The sequence below is a fragment of the Eptesicus fuscus genome, chromosome 6 (genome assembly GCF_027574615.1).
Source record: "Eptesicus fuscus isolate TK198812 chromosome 6, DD_ASM_mEF_20220401, whole genome shotgun sequence".
NCBI lineage: Eukaryota > Metazoa > Chordata > Mammalia > Chiroptera > Vespertilionidae > Eptesicus > Eptesicus fuscus.
Genome location: NC_072478.1, coordinates 58238027 through 58261216, shown reverse-complemented (window position 1 = coordinate 58261216; position 23190 = coordinate 58238027). Strand labels below are relative to the sequence as shown.

Below are 23190 nucleotides of genomic sequence, written 5' to 3'. Positions count from 1 at the left end.
AGAAGTGGCATGGCTACACAGAAAAGGGAGTAATTATCTGCGTGAGGCACTGGGAGCAAGGGGAGTGACCCCAGCTCCTAACGAGAGGACGTGTGGGGAAATGCGTACCCTGCACTTCGGAGACGCTTCACCAAGCAACGACAGGCACAGCTTGGGCAGCAAACAGGAAAAGTGGGATGTGAGGAATCGATGGTGGGAAGTTTCCCAAAGAATCAGGCCAGCATTTTCTGAGTCCACTGGAACGGTACCAAGTTTGTGAGTTCCTGTGCCTCTTCCTTTTAGATTTTTCTCTTCCTTTAGATTCCTCCTTCTCTGAAAAAAATAAAATAGACGGGCCTTCCCAGCTCCTTAAGCTCTGTTTTCCCCTTTTTCCCTCTTCTCTCCGGCTTCCTCCTTTCGATCAGGTCTTCCTCTCCCCGTGACGGAGACCGCTCCTCGCGCCCCGCTCCCCGGCAGGAGTGGGAGGGACGGGGCGGAGCGAACAGAAGTGGGCGGGCCCTTCCCCGTCTACGCGCCGCCGTCAGGACGCGCTGACGTCAGAGGACATCCGGTCCGGCTCCTGGAGTCGGAAAGTGACTGCCCGCCTTCCCGGCGTCACACTTACCTCCTTACCCCGGGTTGTGGTCCGCGAGCCGGGTTTGCTGTCGCCGCGGGCGTCACCCCGCCGCTCCCTGCCCCCCCTGCCCTCGGAGTGAGCTCGGCCTCCCCGCCAGGGTGAGCGAGGTCGGCCCGGAGCGCGCGCGAGGGAGGGTGTCCCGCGGGCGGTGGCGGTCGGCGGGTCCCCGAGCCGCGTGGCACCTCCGGCGAGTGTCCGGCCGCCCGCCCGCCCCTTCACCCCGCGGCGTCCTCTGGCTGCGGGCTTTCCCTCCCGGACCGTGGCGACCCCGCGCCGGTTTCCTCGTTTTGGCGACCCGGGCCACGTCCTGGGGAAGCCGGAGCGTTGCTGGAGAGGGGCTTAACCCCATCGGAGGCTGAGGAGGAGAATGTGCTCTTCACATTTCCAAAACTGGAGGGGGGAAAAGAAATGAGGCCCAGCTTTCTCAGCGGTTCACCCCCGGGGACGGAGAGAATTCCTCCGTCTGGTCACCCGGAGATTATTTCCTGTGCTCTGTGGGCCCTAACAGCACACGCTTTTTCCACCCTGTAGATTTTGTCATGTTAAATGCTGAAAGGGTGACCTGGTGGGCTTGGGCAGTACTTGAGTAACCACCTACTAAACGTCCTGGCTTGATTTGTCCATTTTTTTTTTTTTAAAGTCGCAACTTCCCATCACTTGGTTTTTGATGGGATAGTCTAACGTCAGAGTCGAAACCCAAAGTAGGAAAAGTTCTTGAGTGACCTTCGTGCTGTTTCCAGTACAAGCTGGTGCCTGGTTTTGCTGGATTGTAATATGCCCTTTTGAACAAGAAATAGAAGTCTCTTCAAGGCGCGCTTCCTTGAACTCTGTCCATGAATCCCGGGCACGCGGTGATTTCTCTGAACCAGTGTCTTCAGGGAGGTTGTGTGTCACGGTGAAACCTGAGCCTGTCCTTGGAGGTTTGGAATTCCTAGATCCTGAGTAGGGCCTAGAAGCCTAAATCTGTACTTTTAGGAATTTCTGCAGTTGATTTTTGAGAATCACTCTTAGGAAAAAAAGACTTTAAAAATATGTATTTTGAAGAATATTAAGAAATTTGAGATTCAGATTTCAAAGCAGTCACGTGTAAGTTCTTTCATTAGTGCGTCTCTTCATTTATTGAGTGATTAATATATGCCAGGCAGAGCTGGGAGGCAAACATCCGGGAAAGATGTGTTATTTAGTAAAAACCTTGTTCTATTAAATGTGGTAGTTCTTTCAACTAAATGATGAAAGCCAGTTTTAAAGTCATTATTATTTTTTAAAATATATTTTATTGATTTTTACAGAGAGGAAGAGAGAGGGATAGAGAGTGAGAAACATCCATCAGCTGCCTCCTGCACACCCCCTACTGGGGATGTGCCCGCAACCAAGGTACATGCCCTTGACCGGAATCGAACCTGGGACCCTTGAGTCTGCAGGCCGACGCTCTATCCACTGAGCCAAACTGGTTAGGGCAAAGTCATTATTTTAATATATGTGGTAAATATATACTCTTAAACATAACTTTGAACCCTGTTAAAATTACAGCAGGTTGTAGAATAACGTTTTGTGCAAATCATTTAGTTAAAATCATGAGGTAGCTAGGAACTTAACTCCCCTTTATGTGAATTAGCCAGTGGTAAAACTGGTTTCACTATAGGTCACTTCACTTAAAAGTCGCAGAACCTGTGCACAAGGTTAAGGGAGGACTTAATATACAGGGGTGGGCAAAAGTAGGTTTACAGTGTTGAGTGCGCGAAACAGTTTATTCTTGTATTATTTATTACTTCCTGTATTATAACTGCAAACCTACGTTTGCCCACCTCATATATGCTCATTGCATGTAGACAGAAGATGCAGCTTTCAGAGTCAAAGCAAAACTATAATACCTTTAATATGTTTTCAGAGAGAATAGTTTGACTTTGTAGTTAATGTTGTCTTTTGACTTGCCTAGGAGATGTTTTATTTAGATACTAGTGGCCGGTGCACGAAATTTGTGAAAGGGGATTAATTAGAGGAAATAATTTAATATTGCTATTTGCCCTTTCTCTATAATAGAAGTATCAGAGATGAAAGAAAATTAGTAAAATGTATGTGAAAATCTTCCTCCTGTTAGAGTCTGGGGCACACCACGAGACCCAGAGTCAAATCCCGCCCACCCACGTGTGCCTCAAAATTGTGTGAGACCCAGATCCGGCCAGCCCCCTGCCCCCATTGGGCTAGATCCAGACCTGGCTGGTCCCACCCTTGTCAAGCCCTGCCAGGCGGGGGCACAGCCTCAGGTCCTCTGGCCTGGCGCCAGGGTAAGGGGGCGCAGCCTGAGGTCCCCTGTCAAGCCCCGCCAGGCGGGGGCAGTGGCCTGAGGTCTGTCAAGCCCCACGGGGGTGGAGGATGGGGGCACAGCCTCAGGTCCCTGCTATGGCTTGTTAAGGCTCGTTACGGGAACTCGGCCTCTGCTGTGGGCGCAGCCATCTTGTGTTATGGAACCCACCACCATGCCTCCGCTGTGGGTGCCGCCATATTTGTGGCAGAGTGACAGTCGATTTGCATATTCCCTCTTTATTATATATAGGAGGAGGATTACATTGGAGAACCACGACTTCTTAATCTTCGGGTCTTGTCAGTATTAGATCATCTATACTAATAAAATTGTAATATGCTAATTAGACCAGTTGGACCAGACATCTTCCAGTTGTCCTGCCTTCCGGACAAAGCCATGGTGGCAGGGCCCGAGGCAAAGGCGGTTAGGGACGATCAGGCCAGCAGGGGAGAGCAGTTAGGGGCGATCAGGCAGGCAGGGGAGGGCAGTTAGGGTCAATCAGGTCGGCATGGGGGAGCAGTAAGGGGCTATCAGGCCAGTAGGGGGAAGCGGGGGTGATCAGGCTGGCGGGGGGAGCAGTTAGGGGCGATCAGGAGGGCAGTTAGGGGTGATCAGGCAGGCAGGCAGAGGGGTTAGGGGTGATCAGGCAGGCAGGCAGGTGAGCGGTTGGGAGCCAGCGGTCCCAGATTGCGAGAGGGATGTCTGAGAGGTCCTGGATTGGAGAGGGTGCAAGGGACTAAGGGACCCTTCCCCTACATGCACAAATTTCGTGTACCAGGCCTCTAGTCCTAATATATAAAAACCCAGGGTCCATGACATCCAAAATGACCGAAGGTTCGACTGACCGGAAGACAGTGCTGGGTTGCCGTGGCGACCCAGCACTGATTGTCATGGCTGCGGGAGCCCGGAACCAGCACTGACTGCCAAGGGGGCTGCGGATCAGGCCCGAAGAGAGGCCTGGAGAGAGAAGAAGGGTCTGTTCTGTAGCCTCCATGGCAGCTGTTGATCAGCACTTGACTCTCTCTTTTGCTCCGGGCCTGGCCAGCATCTGCGCCTCTCGTTCTCTCAGGCCTCCGCTGGGGCTGCTGATCAGCCCTGCCTCTCTGATCAGGCCCGTTGATAGGCCCGGAGATGCAGATTGGCATGGAAACGGACCAATCAGAACCAAATCTGGGTGAAGTACGAGGAGCCAGTGGCTGCCTAGGAGGAGGAGCTTTTGATGCTGACTGGCATAGAAACTGACCAGTCAGAACCTAATCTGGGTGAACTTCGAAGGCAGAACATAAGGTGAGGGCTGAGGAGGGGTTTTAAGGGCAACAGCTGTTTGGTGTAAGGTGTAAGAAAGCGGTTCAATTTTTTAATGACTGGTTTGGCAGTATAGTACATATGGCTGGCTATCAGTCCAGATATAGGGGTTATATATTTTTGTCTGCCAAGAGCATCTCCTCTTGATGAAAATGGCGCCCCGCGCCCCCCCCCTCCCCCGCCATTTAAGCAATCCTATCCTATATAATCTATCTATACTACTAAAAGGGTAATATGCTGATTGGACTGGGTCGACCGGACATCTTCCGGATGTCTGACTTCCTTCTAGACAAAGCCATGATGGTGGGGGCTGAGGCAGAGGCTGTTAGGGGCGTTCAGGCTGGCAGGGGAGGGCAGTTGAGGACGAGATCAGGCCGACAGGGGAGGGACAGTTGGGGGCAACCAGGCTAGCAGGGGAGGGCAGTTGGGGGCAAGATCAGGCCGACAAGTGAGGGCAGTTAGGGGTGATCAGGCAGGCAGGCAGGTGAGCAGTTGGGAGCCAGTGGTCCCAGATTTCGAGGGGGATGTCCGACCGCTGGTTTAGGCCCAATTCCTAAACCAGCGGTTGGATATCCCCCAAGGGGTCCTCGATTGGAGCGGGTGCAGGCTGGGCTGAGGGAATCCCCCCCCACCCCATGCACAAATTTCGTGCACCGGGCCACTGGTATATATATAAAAGCCTAAGCGACCATTTCACCGGTAGCTATGATGTGCACTGACCACCAGGGTGCAGACACTCTGACTGGTAGGTTAACTTGCTTCTGGGGTCCGGCCAATTGGGACTGGGTGAGATGGGCTGGACACGCCCTGGAGCCCTCCTGTGGTCCCTCCCCGGCCCCGAGCGTGCACCAGTGGGGTCTCTTGTCCTGCCTGTGCCCTCTTGCAATCTGGGACCCCCTCGGGGGATGTCTGCAGGCCAGGTTGACTGGTAGCTATGACACGCAATGACCACCAGGGCCCAGATGCTCGAATGTGGAAGCTGTCGAACTGCCTAGCTGTGGTGTCTTGGCAGCAGCGGTTCTCAGGTGATGCACCGAAAACCAGAGAGGAGGGAGCCCGATTCCAGGGTGTGTCACCCGATAACCGCCCTCTCACAATCTGGGACCCCTCGAGGGATGTTGGAAAGCTAGTTTTGGCCCGATCCCTGCAGGCCAGGTTGAGGGACCCCACTGGTGCACGAATCCATGCACCGGGCCTCTAGTTTGAATGTAAAGTTCAAAACAGTGATGTAAACTGGGTAAATAATATATTTTTTAATGATATCTGCCTAATCATTTTATTTTTTTACCTTGGTACAGAGTAATTTTTAAAGAATACTTAATATCAGGGAAACTTTTTTTCCCCCAATGGGAAAGAAAACTTGGCTTTTAAGATGATTTGGGGGATGTGTGTGTGTATGTATATTTACATTTGTTAGAATTGTTTGGTAGTGTAAGTAAGTACATTATCTTAAAAGGCATCTATTTTACTTGGGATAATGTGCGCTTAATGTTTCATAAAGGCTTAAAATTGCTTACCCATCAAAATGACAGGTTTGAGTTTAAAATTTAATGAGAATAAATTTCTTAGTTTATTTAGAATAGCAAATGCATCCTGGCACTTATACCTTCTCTGTTTGTTCTCTTGTGTTTAAGAGGGGAAAAATGCCTAAAAAGAAGACTGGTGCGAGGAAGAAGGCAGAGAACCGCCGGGAACGTGAAAAACAGCTGCGAGCATCGAGAAGCACTATAGATTTAGCTAAACACCCATGCAATGCTTCAATGGTAACATTGATATAAGTTGATAGTTGATATCAGTTTTTTATGATATCAGTTGATAGTTGAAAAACTGTATCAGTTATCGGAAAAACACCTGAAAAAAATTTTAGTGAATACAGTGTTGCTGCATATATTTTATTGATTTTGAAGTCTGTGTTAGAGGCATGTCCATTGTTTTCATTAACACTGAGTAACAATGATTTTTGTTTGATTTTATGTTATTTATAAAACCTAGCATATTACCTTGGCTATTCTTGGTGATGAATACTTACTGACCAAGAATGCATACTAGGATCTCTATGAAAAATTTTCCACCTTCTCTGAGCTTATGTGTCTTAATTCAGTTTGTCTTATTAGTTGAGCCTTTTTATCATTTTCTCTTAGCAGTTCTTTATAACTCATTTGATTTTTCATTTCTAAACTTCCTACTGTTCTTGACATCTCTTTTGGTTTCCTGTTCTACTACCTTATTTCCCTGTGCCAAATGGGTTAGTCCTGATCACTTCTGGGCTTCTTTGGTCACAGTTGCGAAAAGCAAGTGATATTTATGTCAGCATTAGTCCTTTTTTTTCTTTGACCATGTTTCTCTGAGTTGTTCCACATTTCCCAATTTCTATTTCTCTCTACTTTTTCTATTCCCACTACTCCTCTTTTTTCTTCTTCTGTTTCATCAGACACACATAAAGTGTTTAACATGACTTAATTCCACAAACTGTTGTGCATCTACTCTGTGCCGTCAGATACTATTTTAGGCACTGTGGGGGATACATAGGTGAATGACACAGTCCTGTTTCCACAAGCTTATGGATCAGTTGTTTTGTGCAGTACTTAAGAACTGTTTGTTTATAAATGACAAATCCAACCTAAGTAACCGGGAGAAATAGTGGACTAACGTGTATAGTTGGGCAGGGCAAGGATATAGCTGGGACACAAGGACAACTGGAACCTGGAACAACCTTGTAGTTCCATCTTTTGCTTTTGTTCCTTTTCGCTTATTAGTTCCATTTTCTCAGGTTGTCTTACTCCATTTGTTTGGGTTCATAGGCACCAGTAACTCGCATATCTCGCATCACATATCATTACCTCAGAGAGGGAAAGAACTCTGATACTTTGGACTTCGTGGTGCCATTTCCAGGACTAACATTTATGGCTGGAGTGGGGGAGTAGGATTACATAGCACAGATAGGACAGTGGGGACCCCCCTTTTGTGTGTCAGGGTCATTTCTAGAGTCAGGGGGTAGAGGGCAAGATGAAAGAAGTAATTCACATTCCTAAGTATATACAATGACAGCCAGACTTGGTGAGTGTTGCAGTGGAGGCACAGTTAGGACTAAGAGGTGATAAAGTTGAATGTGTGGATGGGCTGCAGTTTACAGAAGAGGTGGGATCATCACCCGAACTTCCAACAGGGAAAGACTGTGAGGAGGGACATTTCAGGGCAAGGTGTTAGAATAAATAAGGCATATATAAAGAGAGTACAAGGCATATTTTGAAATTGGCTGACAAATAGTGACTTGAATCTAAAGAGAATAGGCCAGCAATTTGAAAAGTAGTTAGAGATCAGATTGTTGAGAATTTTTAATACCATGCTTTTAGATTCTGGATTTTCTGTAAGCTTTATCATATTGTGTTCTACACTGTTTCTTGTGTCTGTTCTTTATTATTTGTGTGATTCTTTAAAAAACAAACTACCTCTATTTACCTCTTTTGTGAAAATGCCACTTCTTTGTCTAGGGCGTTATGCCCAGGAGCATACCTTTATTATGTGTAGATTCCTGTATACTGGGTGCAGTTGGAGGGTTTGGGCAAGTGTCATTTAAATTTTAACATGAAGAACAAGATATTCTTTATAATGCAAGTAAATTTGCAATTTTCAACCAGTAGGAAATTAATGTCATGTTTATATTTTACAGGAATGTGACAAATGTCAGAGGTAAGTTTTTATTTCTTTTTCTATCTGGATGTAATAATATAGATCCTCTGATATTTTATCTGATATTGACTATATTTTAACATTTATTTTACATGACAAGGCGGCAGAAGAATAGAGCATTTTGCTATTTTTGTAATTCAGTACAGAAGTTACCAATTTGTGCACAGTGCGGTAAGTATGATAACTAAAGGCACCTGCCTTTTATCAAATATTTGTTGGCAGTTAATCAATATGAAATGGTGGGTTTATCACTGTTTATAATGTTATGCCTTACCATTAATAAAATATCATTAAATGTTATTTTGCCTACCAAAATACTATCAAGTCTTGATTTTGACTCTTTAATTTAAAGTTGGAAAACGGTTAACATACAGGTTAGATATAGGTTACCAACATGTTTTTGTTGTGTTTTTAAGATTTTTTTAATTGATTTTTAGAGAGAGAGAGAGAGAGAGAGAGAGAGAGAGACATATTTGCTGCCTCCTGCATGCCCCCTACCAGGATCGAGCCCACAACCTGGGCAGGTGTCCTGACTGGGAATCAAACCAACAACCTCTCAGTGTATATACTGATGCCCAACCAACTGAGCCACACTGCCCAGGGCTACCAACATGTTGTTTCATATATTAAAAGATCAGATTTCAGACTAATAGTACTTGGTGGTCCTGGATTTTTAATTATACTACTTTAGTCTTGTCCATAGCCATTTGTTTACTTTTCTAAAATTGGATTCCTGCTAATATTGCCTGCAGTATGTTAGACCATTGGGAATAGTTTTATTCCACATTTACCTGATGATTTGTTTTCTGTTTGGCATTTTGCATATGATTCTTGAATTTCTTCACATGGATTCCCAAGTGATAAGAGTAGAGTTCTTATGCCACATACTCATTTCCTAGGTATAAGTGGAAATAAGATGATCATTCAGAGTAAAACTAAATGTAGTTCACAGAACAAGATTGGTGTTTGTCAAATAGTCTTCCTTAGAATACTTGTGCTATTAATAAGTATTTTTTAACACAGTGTATATACATTTGAGAAATGCTGTGTGTTTCATTCCCTTCCCATCTGCGAGATTTCTATTATATCGTGTATAATAGAGAACTAATATGCTAATTAGACCGAACAGCAGAATGACCATCTGGACAACCTTCCGGACGAAGCCAGGGCTGCGAGGGCTGAGCCTCTTGCACGAATTTTGTGCATCAGGTCTCTAGTATTTATATGTTAACCCTTTGCACTCGCTTGCTTTTTTCTCGATTCCTTTATTCTACTTAGGATTTAATGCTAACCGTGTCGAGTCACACTCGACATCCGAGTGCAAAAGGTTAAAGTTCCTGAAGACCTCCAGTAAAGAAATACAGATTTTCTCCCCAAACTTTTACTTGAACAAATATACCTTTTGGTTTTGGTGTAATAGTTGCAAGTGTAACACATTTTGGGATATGCTCATTTTAATGTGTTTACATATGATAACATTGCAGAAAGTTAGGGATGTTTAGGGCTACATCCCTGAATATTCTAGTGTAGTTCTAGCTTTCAAAGAAGACATCATTGAGGTTTATAATGAAAAAGAGAATACTGGCTTAGTAGACCGCTTATCTGCCAGTTGTTACATCCTTGTTTTACAAAAGAAATCAATATAGAATGAGAATATAATTTATGGAAAAGATTAAATTCTTGCTAGGACCTTCCTATAATTTCAATATTTTTGAGCTTAAATTTTGTTATACATGGATGCATTTCTCACTTATTTTGTACTTAGTGTTAGACATGGAACAGTTGGGTAGCCGTTGCCTCTCATTTCCAGCATCTCTGCCCATTTCCTATTGTCTAGCTTTGTTCCTCAGGTAATCAGGATAATGGAAAATTGAATATCTTCTGTTTCTTTCATGTTCCACTTTGTGGAGTATGAAATGGATGATTACTGTGTCGTTATTAATGTTCCCATAGTATATGAATTTCCTGACAGTGTTTTGAATTGGTAATTAGCTGTTACATCAGAGTTTTTGTGGCTATATGGTAATTTTTAGCTCTATCACCATATTGCTGGTTTTTGTGCTCACTTGGGGACTATTTGAAAAATTTTTTTGAAAAATATTTAATTGGAGGTTATGTCTGTAAATGTGTACATATGAATAAACTTAAAAAGTGAACCAGATAAGATGCATAATCTCTGTTTGGTTGGTTTGAGATATTGTGTGGAAAGAAATAAGCAACAACTTTAAACCTGACTGTTTTTATTGTGAATTATGAATGGTTAAATTCATCTTTTATTTTTTTAATCCTCACCTGAGGATATTTTTCCATTGATTTTTGGAGAGAGTGGAAGAGTGAGGGAAAGACAGAGAGAAATATCGATGTGAGAGAAACACATCAATTGGTTGCTTCCTGCATGAGCCCTGACTGGGGCCCGAACCGGGGAGGAACATGCAATTGAGGTACGTTCCCTTGACCGGAATCGTACCCAAGACCCTTTGTCCACAGGCTGACGCTCTATTCACTGAGCCAAACCGGCTAGGGCATGAAAGGTTAAATTCATTTTAAAGCATATTTTAAAATCTGCTGTAATGGTGGTTTGTTACAAAACATAACCTGGAATTTCTGATTTTAGTACAAATATAAATTAACACAACTTTATTGTGCAATTGGTTTTTAATAAATTTCTAATCTCAAAAGATCTGACTCAGGTAATGAGATCTCAGTTATATCCATTTTCTATTTTTGGTTATGTAAGCAGTACACTGCTTATTTCTGTCTACTTAAAATTATTTCCACAGGCTAGATAAAGATAATTAATGAATTACTTGCATGTGCTACTTTTGCCAGGCTAATTGCATAAATTTGTTTCTTTACTAGGGAAAACAAAGTGCATGATGAAGTCTTCAGACTGTGTCATAAAGCATGCTGGTGTATACAGTACTGGCCTTGCAATGGTGGTAAGCGTCTCGTCATTATCTCTTAGACCAGTCAGTGATTTTCAACCAGTGTACTGCAAGAATTTTTAAAACATGCACTAACTGACTATTTCATAAGGGGCACTGACCCCTTTCTCTTAGATTGTGAATTTTAAAAAATGACAACAGCCAGCACAATAATAGCCATCCAATGTGAATTAAAATTACACTTACTTTTTAAAAAAAAAAAATGTTTTCATTGATTTCAGAGAGAGGAAGGGAGAGGGAGAGAGATAGAAACAACATTGATGAGAGAGAATTATCCGCTGCCTCCTGCACTCCTTACTGGGGATTGAGCCTGGAAATGGCATGTGCCCTGACCAGGAATCCTACTGTGACTCCCTGGTCATTGGCTGATGCTCACTCACTCAGCCACACTAGCCAGGCTATATCTATTATTATTATTTTTTTTTTGGTCAGATGGGCAAATATATTTTTTTGCTAAGCCGGCAGAATTTTAGTAATTTATGTGTGTCATGGAATGAAAAAGGTTGAAAATTGCTGTCAAGACTAGTTGTATCCAAAGATAAGAAAACATCATTCTGACCAGTGGTTATTTTTTATAACCACTGTATTTTATAAACATACTAAGGCCCGGTGCACCAATTCGTGCACAGGTGGGGTTCCTCAGCCTGGCCGGCAATCGGGGCCATCTCGCCCAGTCCCAATTAAGGTCGATGGGGGCTGGCCGGCTGAGGAGGGACCACGGGAGGGCTCCAGGGTGTGTCCAGCCCTCTCACCCAGTCCCAAATGGCCAGACCCCAGCAGCAAGCTAACCTACTAGTTGGAGCATCTGCCCCCTGGTGGTCAGTGCGTGTCATAGTGACTGGTCGACCGTGACCAAATGGTCGACCACTTAGCTTATTACGCTTTTATTATATTGGACTAGTGGCCCAGTGCACAAAATTCGTGCACGGAGTGTTGGGGGATACCCTCAGCCCAGCCTGCACCCTTTCCAGTTGGGGACCACTGGTTGTTACGACACAGGGTTTTTATATATTAGGATAATCACACTGCTTTGCCACTTGGCTTAATTAATCTGGAGTTATCTGGATTATCTGTGGCATGTTTTTGTATGAATTTCCTTTATTACCTACTTGTTTTTAACTGCTTCCTATTTTTCTTATTTGGAAACATACAAGGAATGGAAACATTTAATTTTGACTTAAAAAAAAAATTCATTTGTCATTGGTACCTTTCTAATGTGTCTTAATTAGACTTCATTTACTATGAAAGCCCTGCTTACCCAAGGTTCATGCTGTTGATTAAATAAGCAACCTCATTCTAAAAGAACAGAGGATTAATATTTTTATTTTAAAGTTTTTTATTTTAAAGCTTTTATGTACAAAAAAGTACATACTTAATACAGGTTATACATAATTTCTTCATTATATGTAGAAGTTGCTAAGGAAAGTCATTGTTTTAAGTAATAAAAACATGTTTGTGTGATGCATTTTGCTCTCTTTTTCACTGAAAAGTTATCCTTTTAACCAGTTTTACTGTATTCCATTGTGTGATTTTATGCTCTGGTTCGAATTTCAGTTCATGATTAAAATAATACTATTTTACATCAAGCAGAATATTTTATTTTTAGTAACTTTCCAAGAACATATAATTACCTATCAGGAGGCAGATCTTTATATTACATATTTCATGTGTGCTTATCTTACAGATGCAAGGAGCTAGAATTATTCATCTTGTGAATTCTTTATTTTAAATATAAGATTGTCAGTGTTATCTTTCAAAAATCAATCAAAGATTCAAAAACCATTGTCATCTTCCTTGGTAGCTTGCTTGTGTCTAAATTTATCAAACACTTTAACTGAGTTTTATGAGTCTGTATGATCTTTTCTTATATAAATAAAATATTTAAGTAGAATCATGAATCATTAGTTATAAATTCTAGAAATTCCCTCTTCACCCTGCTTTGTCCTAGGAGCCTGACTGGATCATGGCTTTCTTATGTTATGGCTTCCTTTTGGTTCAGCCAATGGGAGACCCTGGCAGGATACCTTAGGATAATAGGAGAATACCATCTGGGTCATTATTTTCCCAGCTCATTCCCTACCACGTTGCCCTGGTTTGGATGTGAATTGGGCAGAGTTCCTCTCTATATGGCTCTTGCTTGGGTTCTGGTAGCTCCCGCCTTTCCCTGTCCCTTGATGTTTTTTCTGAGCCTATCCCTGTCCTTTGTAAATTATCTCTTTTAAACTCTCCTGTATTACTCAGTTTAGTGTGCCATGTCTTTGTTGTTAGAACCTTGAGTAATCCAAAAGACATTTGAGGATTTGTTAGCTACAATGTTAATCCATTTTTATTTTTTATTTATTTTTTAAAATATATTTATTGATTTCAGAGAGGAAGGAAGAGGGAGAGAGAGAAAGAAACATTCATGATGAGAGAGAATCATGGATTGGCTGCCTCCTGCAAGTCCCCCACTGGTGATTGAGCTCACAACCCGGGCATGTGCCCTTGACTGGAATCAAACCCGGGACCCTTCAGTTCGCAGGCTGATGCTCCATCCACTGAGCCAAACCAGCTAGGGTTGTTAATCCATTTTTATAAGTCATAAAACATTTTTCCTACTTGCTCTATACTGTTTTTGTTACAGGGCCTTGAATGGTATAACGCTGAACTGAGATTCAGAAGACCTGGATTTAAATCTCAGCTCCTCTATAATGTGGTTCTGGGATTTGGACTTGGTCTCAGGCCCCTGTTCCTCATCTGTGAAGGAAAGACCATTAAGATTCTTTCTAGCTCTTAATACTCTTGACCTCATGTTATTGAAAGGTATAGTCTTACTATCCTATCTTGATACAGAAATGGAAAGTCTTACCCTGTCATTTAGTTCTATATATTTTACTTTAAATTTTTTCCCACAAAGAAACAGGATAATTGCTTTGAAGCATAAGATGCCTTAAAAGAAAAAAAGCTGCTGACAGACGTTTAATATGTTTCTAGGTTATCCTAGAAAAGCTATATGATTATTTTATAAATTACACAGATAAGGAATTTTCTTTCTTTTTTTTCAGATTATTACAATTGTTCCTCTTTTTTCCCCCCATAGCTCCCCTCCACCTGGTTCCCACCCCACCCTCTGCCCTTACCCCTCTCCACACTGTCCTCATCCATAGGTGTGCGATTTTTGTCCAGTCTCTTCCTGCACCCCCCACACCCCCTTTCCCCCCTGAGAATTGTCAGTCCACTCCCTTTCTATGCCCCTGATTCTATTATATTCACCAGTTTATTCTGTTCATCAGATTTTTTATTCACTTGATTTTTAGATTCACTTGTTGATAGATTTGTATTTGTTGTTCATAATTTTTATCTTTACCTTTTTCTTCTTTTCTTCCTCTTCTTGAAAAATACCTTTCAGCATTTCATATAATGCTGGTTTGGCGGTGATGAACTCCTTTAGCTTTTTCTTATCTGTGAAGCTCTTTATCTGACCTTCAATTCTGAATGATAGCTTTGCTGGGTAGAGTAATCTTGGTTGTAGGTTCTTGCTATTCATGACTTTGAATATTTTTTGCCACTCCCGTCTGACCTGCATAGTTTCTGTTGAGAAATCAGCTGACAATCGTATGGGTGCTTCCTTGTAGGTAACTAACTGTTTTTCTCTTGCTGCTTTTAATATTCTCTCTTTGTCTTTTGCTCTTGGCATTTTAATTATGATGTGTCTTGGTGTGGTCCTCTTTGTATTCCTTTTGTTTGGGGTTCTCTGTGCTTCCTGGACTTGTACCGTATTTTCCAGCGTATAAGACGACTTTTTAACCCAGGAAAATCTTCTATACGCCCAGTCATCTTACACGCTGGAAAATACGGTAAGTCTATTTCTTTCACCAGGTGGGGGAAGTTTTCTGTCATTATTTCTTCAAATAGGTTTTCACTATCTTGCTCTCTCTCTCTCTCTTCTGGCACCCCCATAATTCTGATGTTGGTATGCTTGAAGTTGTCCCAGAGGCTCCTTACACTATCTTCATATTTTTGGATTCTTTTTTCTTTTTGCTTTTCCGGTTGGGTGTTTTTTGCTTCTTTGTATTTCAAATCTTTGACTTTATTCTTGCGATCCTCTAGTCTACTGTTGGATCTCTGTATATTATTCTTTATTTCAGTCAGTGTATGCTTAATTTCTAGTTGGTCCTTTTTCATATCCTCAAGGGTCTCATTAAATTCATCGGCCTTTTCTAGAAAATTCTTGAAAAACCTTATAACTGTGTTTTTGAACTCTATATCCAGTAGTTTGCTTTCCTCCATTTCTTTCATTTGTGACCTGTTTCTTTGTCTCCGCATTTTGGCTGCTTCCCTGAGTTGATAGAGTGGCTTTGTGTGCTAGGTGTCCTATAGGGCCCAGTGGCTCAGCCTCTCCAGTTACCTGAGGTGGACACTCTTGGTGCATCCCTTTGTGGGCTGTGTGCACAGTCTTGTAGTCAAGCCTTGATTGTTGTTGGTATCACTGGGAGGAATTGACCTCCAGGCCATTTGGCTGTGAGGATCAGCTGTGTCTACGATGGGAGAACTTCTGTGCTGGAGACACCCTTATGAGGCAAGACTTGCTTCAATGGGGCTTTGGTGCTCACTGAGTTTGCCCCCTGAGTGTGTCTCTTATGGATCTGAGGAGTTGTAATCTGGATGGTGCTACTCTGACTCCTGGGTACACTGGCTCTTGGATCCCCAAGGAGGTACTAATTTAGCCTCTGCCTGAGGCCACCCAGCAGGAGCTATTGAGAGATCTGCAGATTCCTCTTCTTTGTTTGGGCTTTGGAGGTGCCCAGATGAGGCCCAGCTATGAAGCAATGCAAGCTGCGGTGGGGCCTTGGGCCTTCTTTTGGATGTACTGGGTCTCACTGACTCAGCTGCAGTTTGTTAGGTAAGTTTAGATTTCAAAGAACCAGGCCATTCATATGCAAAAGCCTCTGGGTACAGCTTGGATGGGGCAGAGTCTCAGGGCAGAGCAAACAGCAATGACTTCCCGTCAGCCCTGTTCTAAGAGGCCCCCGGGTCTCAGTGTCCCTTGGTAATCGCTGCAAGCTCCTCTGAGAGAAAGCTGCCTTCGAGTTCCGCCTGCTGCCAGACAGTCCAGTTTCTCCCCGTATGAGTCTGGGTCCCCAGAGTCTCGCCCGGAACTTGAGTTCAGAGCAGTCGGGAACTTGTGTCTCCCTCCGGATTGAAAAATCCAGCCGCGTACTCAGTTGCCAGCCCTCTCCACAAGTGCACACCTCCGTACCTCTGCCTTTACTTCCACAGCTCCTCTGAGTCTCAGTGTGTTTTTCTCTTCCCTTCTAGTTGTAGAATTTCCACTTAGCCAGCCTTCCTATGGTTCTGGATGATGTCCGTTTTGTCTTTTAGTTGTAGTTTTGAATTTGTTGTGCGAGGCAGCAAGTTCAGGTGTTTACCTATGCTGCCCTCTTGGTTTCTCTCAAGGAATTTTCTTAAGTTAGAAATATTAGTATTTGGAAGCATTCAATTTAGTTACTGGAATTGCTGTAGACAAGTATGCTTGAACTGTGGACCTCAGATTTCATTTGAATTAGAATTCAGTTTGAAGGCCACACTTCAGCTCCTGACTTACTTCAGTGATTAATATTTGGGTAAGTGTATAGTTTTCCCTTTGCTGCTTTTTCTTTTGATATATAGCTAAGGTCTGTATAAATAGCTATTGGTGTAGTAGTTTTCACTCTTAATTTTGGCTAAGTAAACAGTAAATTTTTTTCTTCAATGTAGCCACCCACTGTCACTGAAGGTTGATAAATTACTAAATGTATATAACTTGGTTGGTAGCTACTGGGTAGGACAGAGACTTTCAAACTTTTTCACCTCATGTCACAAATAAACTAATTACTAAAATTCTGCAGCACACCAAAACACATATTTTTTTGCCAATCTGACCAAAAAAAAAATAGGTATAACTTTGATTTTTAAAATAAATAATAATAGTAATTATTTACCCTTTTTGCTCCAAAGTGACTTTTAAAAAAAATCAGGTGCCTATACTTATATATAAGGATTTCTGGTACCAAGAATTAATCAATCAGACATAACCTTCTTATGCAATGTGACCAATAAGATGGAGCTCTATTAAATGACCTATGTATTCATGGTTCAAGACAGCACATTCACACTGGATGACTCTTATTGTGTTGGCTGTTGTCATTTTTTTTTTACTTGACAATCTAAGGGAAAAGAGATCAGTGCCCCTGACTAGGTATTATACATTGAAAAATTCTTGTGGCACACTGAAAATCGCTGTGTTAGACAATGGCTGCAGCTGGTCAAGTGACGAAGATTAATTTTTGTGTTCCTTGGTTGCAGGGTGCAATATGTGACTTCTGTGAAGCATGGGTGTGTCATGGTCGGAAATGTCTCAGCACACATGCCTGTGCCTGCCCTCTTACCGATGCGGAGTGTGTGGAATGTGAACGAGGTGTCTGGGACCATGGTGAGTGATTACATACAGGCAGCGAACTTGGCTCTAAGTGAAGGCTGACTTTGAAACATCCTGGATACTATTTTTAACATATTTTTCAGGATGCTTTCAATCCTAAATATGGACATTGTTTTGCTTACCAGTTTAGTTGAAAAAGGGATTTATACTAGCACTAACAGTCATTTGGATTGTTTACCAAAACAAGTAGGGAGGGTAGTTATGGGAGAGCAAGTGTCTGAGCATTGTATTACAGATGTGTAGCCAGGGGTTGGTGGGAGTCCCTTTCTTTATGGTTAATTTTAGCAGTTTTTATTGTAGCTTTTATCAGAACAGAAACTCTTGTGTCATTATGGTGTAAATCTGAAATAACTTGCCATCCTTTTTGAGCAGTTTTATAGATAGGAGTTTTTTTAAATTAAAGCTTATCATATTTACATTTTTATGTTTTGTTTTTTAATCTAATAGGAGGCAGAATATTCAGTTGTTCTTTTTGCCAAAACTTTCTCTGTGAAGATGATCAATTTGAACATCAAGCCAGCTGCCAGGTTTTAGAGGCGGAAACATTTAAATGTAAGTTTTTATATATTAAATGTTCTTTATATCCAAGTTTCTTAATAGTCTTGAGTGTTAAACAATGAAAAAGGAACCCAGTTTTTTATTCAGCCTCTTATGGACTATAATTTAGCTCAAATCTATTTTCTGGTTGTAGAAAAAATTCATAACACATCTATTTTCTCTTTTTAAAAAAGGTGCCTATGGTATTTTAATTGGGCCAATTCTTTATTTTGTGGGAATGATCAGGAATTACTGTTCCTGAATACAAAATGTCATTTTCACCTCTTAGTTACTTAAATAAATCCCCTTTGTCTCCACATACTTCCAGATGCCCCCAAGTAAGGGATAGCACCCCTGGTTTCTTTTCAGTGATTCTTAGACAGGAGTATGCATCAAAGACACCAGTGGAGGATTTTAAGAAATACAGGTGTTCAGGCCTCATCCCTGAGATTCTGTATTTACGTTTGTGGTGAGTACCAGGCACATGCATTTAACCTGCACACATAATTCTCAAGGATCTTTCTATTTGAGAACCAGTGTTACTGACTGGGTGGATGGTATCATCTTCACAGATAGATTATATTTTATTTCTACTCTGATTCTCAAAAGCTCAAGTTTTGGAGTCAAACACTACTTGATTTCTACTTGTTGGTCATATGACTTGGGGCAAATCACTAAATCTTTCTAAACCTGAATCTCCTTAAAAGGAAGATGTGAATTTCTTTTTCAAAGTGTTAATTGAAATGAGAATCCAGACAAAGAAAAGCATTAGTATAGTACCTGGCACTTAGAAAACCTTCCTATATAATAAAAGCCTAATATCCTAAGTGTCTGGTTATTTGTTCAACCAATCAAAGCATAATATGCTAATGATATGCTAAGGCCGCTCAACTGCACGCTATGACGTGCACTGACTACTAGGAGGCAGATGCTTTGACTGGTAGGTTAGCTTGCTGCTGGGGTCTGGTGGATCAGGACTGAGCGAGATGGGATGGACATGCCCTGGAGCCCTCCTAAGGTCCCTCCCCAGCTGGCCATCCTCCTTTGTCCCTCCCAGGACCTGATCATGCACTGGTGGGGTCCCTCAGCCTGGCCTGCGCCTTCTTGCAACCTGGGACCCCTCGAGGGATGTCGGAGAGCCAGTTTCGGCTCTATCCCACAGGTCAGGCCAAGGGACCCTACTGGTGCATTCCAGGGGACCCAGAATTCGTGTACCGGGCCTCTAGTTATTATATAATAGATGCCATCTTGCGAAAGACTGATATTCCCCAGATATTCACTTCCTTGAATTTGGTTCTTATTCTGGTAGTTCTGATATCAGTTGTTAATCCTTATATTCACATAAATTTAAAATTGAGATATATGTGTATATATGTATATGTATATATGTCATTATTAGATATATCTATATCTAAGACATATATATCAATTATATATATAGCTCTTACAATGTTTTTATAGAAATTCTCAAAAATTAAAGGAACATCTTAAAGTATATAAGAATTGTTGATTTCCTTTCTTGTGAATTGGAATTCAATCTCATTTTTATGTGTCCTCTAAGTTATACTATGAGACAGAAAAGCAAACTTAGTAATTGACCTAAGATAGTACTTCAAGTACAAATCTGTGGAAAATAGTATTTTTATTCCAAGTTTAATCTGGGCATTATGTATTTTCCCCACAGGTGTTTCGTGCAATCGGCTCGGTCAGCATTCTTGTCTCCGTTGTAAGGTATACTTGAGTATTTTTTATTTTTTGTTTTTAATTCCCATATTCCAAACCAGTCCTTCACTTACTTACATCTATGATTAACCTAGAAGGATCCTTAAACATTATTTAGTTTTGTTTTTTCATTTCGGAGATTGTGGGATTGAGAAATCTTCATGACTTTGCAAAGGCTATGGGCTGACTTGTCTTAGAGTTGACACTAGTGCACATGCTTCCTGACTTTTGGCTCAGTGTTTTCACACCTTACATTTATGGAAAAAATTCTGACCAAAATGATGGAATGTATTTTAATTAATGTCAAAATGTACTTGCGTAGGAGAGTGAAGATTTCCATAATGTTCTAATTCCTTGGAACTTATCTCTAGCATTTTTGTTTGTCAAAGATAACTAAATAGATACAACCAATTCACTTGCTCTCAGAAACATTTCTCTGGTTTTTGTTTATATTCTTAATCCTATCTTATTTCTCTTTCTACTCTTTTCTAATTTTGTCTAAGCTGTTTCATTTGCCTTAGATCCCTCTCCATCTTTATTGTACCCCCATTCTCCTTCAGATCCCAGCTAAGTCTTCATGTTCTTTCCTGAATCCTGCACAGGGTTTAGTGCTCCTCCTCTACTCTTTTCTTTCAATGCATAGTGTCTTGTAGTGGCCTCTCCACTTGTCAGTGTCCCCAGTTAGACTGCATACAATGTGAGGGTAAGATAGGCTCTTCACCATTATGTCATCAGGGGCTTTGTGAATACTCATATTCATGAATGAGTCTACATATCATACCCTGTGTATAGTTTCTGCCTTGTGTTAGGTCATAGTTCTGAAGAGTCTTGACAGAGAGCATTTCTCTTAAGAAATTAAAGTCAGGAGTGTGACCAGTCCCAAGTTCTTCTGCCCTAATGAACTATATCTTTAAATTTCCTTGAAATAGTGAATGTTATCTTTGCGTATTTTAAATTTATTTATTGTTGCCTTAGCTGGTTTGGCTTAGTGGATAGAGCATTGGCCTATGGACTGAGGGGTCCCAGGTTTGATTCCAGTCAAAGGCACATGCCTGGGTTGCGGGCTCCAACCCCAGTAGGGGGTGTGCAGGAGGCAAGCCAATCAATGATTCTCATCATTGATGTTTCTATCTCTCCCTCTCCCTTCCTCTCTGAAATAAAAAAAATATATATATTTAAAAAATAAAATGAAATGAAAATAAGTCCTGCTTGAAGGACTTCTTTAAATTTATTGTTCATTTTTACTTCTCTGTATAGGCCTGTTTCTGTGATGACCATTCAAGGAGCAAAGTATTTAAACAAGAAAAAGGAAAACAGCCTCCTTGCCCTAAATGTGGACATGAAACTCAGGAAACTAAGGATCTTAGCATGTCAAGTAAGGCTCTTAAAATGACAGTGGGTTGTTTTTGCTTTCATGCTTAGACAAGATTTATCTTTTTTTTTTCCTCTTTCTATTTTTGTTTTTGCCTCTTTTTTCTATTTGGAAAGATAAATGTGTTCTCTTAAGGAAGTGGGATTTTACAGCCTTGGAAAATATATGGGTAAAATTTCTCATTTTAACTTAAGAAATATACCATCATTCACTTTGATATTTGGCATTTGCCTCAGTTAATGACATAGTGAATACTGAAATTTAAGACCAAAAAAGGGATTTTTCTTTTCTTTTTTTTCTGAGGCTTCCTTGTTCAATAATTGAGTAGCCATAAATCCTTAATATTTAAGTGCTGGTAATCTTTAGTACTGGAAAGTTGGAATTCATTCTTAAGCAATTCTTAGGTATGTGGTATTTGAGCAGCTATACTTATTATGTACTACATCACTACTGTAGGAAATTGCTTTCTGGTTTTTATATAACTTTTCTATGAAGGAATAAGACTGCCATAAACATTTATAGTAATGCAGCTCACAATTTGACTCTTTACCAAACATATCAGAATGGAACCATAATTCTAAATGACTTTGCTTAATCAAATGAGGTAAGACTGATGATTTTGCTGATTTTTTTTTTTTGCACTAGTTTGTGTTGCTAAAAGAAGAAATTAAAGGTTTTGTCTTGGGCATCTGACATAAAATTGCCCTAAAAAGTGTAATGACATGAAGTCAACTCTGCTATAATTTGAAATAAATGTTTAATTGATCAAACGAAAGGGCATTTTATTTTAATTTTTAACATGCCTTATTATGTTTATAGAGTGCTGTTTTGTTTCCCAACTTTTTCTATATTTAATGAAATGACACACTGTCATCTTTATCATTTGTTACACGTGGTGTGTATGTAGACCTGACGTTGGATAGAATTGATTGTTGTTTTTTAAGGTCTTCTTTTTTTCCAGTTAAATATTAAGTTAGGAAAGTAGGAAAAGTGTGGCTTACTTTTTTGTTTGGGAGTAAGAAGCAGCCAATCAAGTTCATGTAATGTTATGTATTGTAGAGGAAAATGAGGATGTAGAGAACGGGAACTAATGAGGTGCCGTGTACATATCTGTGTTTTGTAGCACGCTCCCTGAAATTTGGCAGACAGGCTGGAGGTGAAGAGGGAGATGGAGCTTCTGGGTATGATGCTTATTGGAAGAACCTTTCATCTGATAAGTATGGGGATACCAGCTACCACGACGATGAGGATGAGTCTGAAGCAGAGGATGATGAAGAAGAAGACGATGAAGGTGGAAAGGATTCAGATGTTGAGTCATCAGAATTGTTTACTAATTTAAATTTAGGAAGGACCTATGCCAGTGGCTATGCTCACTATGAAGAACAAGAGGACTAGGGGAACTGCTTGCCTGTTGGTGACCTTGCCTGAGAGGAGCAGGAAAGTGTGTGCTTGATGAATCGTGTGTGGGTGTTCAGAAGTACTGTCACTTAGCCTTGTGCAAAAGACTAGTCACACTTACTGGGCAAGGGGTAGGCATAGCATTTTTATAGGAACTGATAAGCAGGCGTATGGCATAAGAAAAATGATTTTCAAATGTAAGATGTTTATTGATATAAGGAATTAAGCATCATGGATTGGATTTTTACTGATTTCAGTAACCTGGTAGGTTTTGCCAATTAGATACATATATAGGATAAAGGAATAATTGGAGGGTAATATATTTGAAATTAAATTGCTGTTTTTATGAAAAACACTGCTTATAAATACATTCTGTCTGATTTTGTAAAATGTAATGGGTAAATAGAGTTATTGTATTTTTCCTTGTATGTCCATAGGATACAAGTCAGATGTTCTATACTAAATTTTCATTAAATCTTCATGTCATCTTACATAGTCGTGATATGTGTGCTTTAGCAACTGATTCTTCACAATGTACATCCTGAATAGTACCTATTAATGCCTAAATGTATAGACAAAGGTGACTACAAAGCCATTTTTCAGACACAGAATCAGAATTAGTATTACACAGATGCTTTACCCAGGAAATTTAATTTCTTTTTGAATAAATCTAGTATTACAGTTACATACTTTTGATATTTTATTTAATTGCTTGTTCTTAATTTTGTAAACCTTGGAAAGTATTCTAATGTTTTTGTGTAATCTTCATTTTTTTGGTCTAATATGCGAAATAAGTAGCAGAGATTAATATTGTGGTAGATACAAAGTTATGCAGCCAAACCCCAT

General features: G+C 41.0%; 1 protein-coding gene across 3 annotated transcripts; it reads left to right on the top strand.

The window, feature by feature from the left end:
• The first annotated feature begins 554 nt into the window (after positions 1-554).
• ZNF330 (zinc finger protein 330) lies at positions 555-23031 on the top strand. Of its 3 annotated transcripts, none has more exons than XM_008143749.3 (10): positions 555-714; positions 5858-5986; positions 7894-7913; positions 8014-8084; positions 10773-10852; positions 17183-17309; positions 17763-17867; positions 19537-19583; positions 20832-20949; positions 22070-23031. In XM_008143749.3, the coding sequence occupies exons 2-10, from the start codon at positions 5867-5869 to the stop codon at positions 22339-22341; spliced, it is 960 nt and encodes a 319-aa protein (XP_008141971.1). In that variant the 5' UTR covers positions 555-714; positions 5858-5866; the 3' UTR covers positions 22342-23031. The 3 variants fall into 3 exon arrangements, with proteins under 3 accessions (XP_008141971.1, XP_028006814.1, XP_054573688.1); XM_028151013.2 differs by having other exon boundaries at positions 555-723; XM_054717713.1 differs by lacking the exon at positions 555-714 and adding an exon at positions 1111-1702.
• Positions 23032-23190: the final 159 nt, after the last annotated feature.

Coding starts and splice junctions, on each gene's coding strand:
- ZNF330 (XM_008143749.3), top strand. CDS start 5,867: ATGCCTAAAAAGAAGACTGGTGCGAGGAAGAAGGCAGAGAACCGCCGG. Junction 8,085..10,772: donor ACCAATTTGTGCACAGTGCG/GTAAGTATGATA, acceptor TTTCTTTACTAG/GGAAAACAAAGTGCATGATG. Junction 19,584..20,831: donor ATTCTTGTCTCCGTTGTAAG/GTATACTTGAGT, acceptor TTCTCTGTATAG/GCCTGTTTCTGTGATGACCA.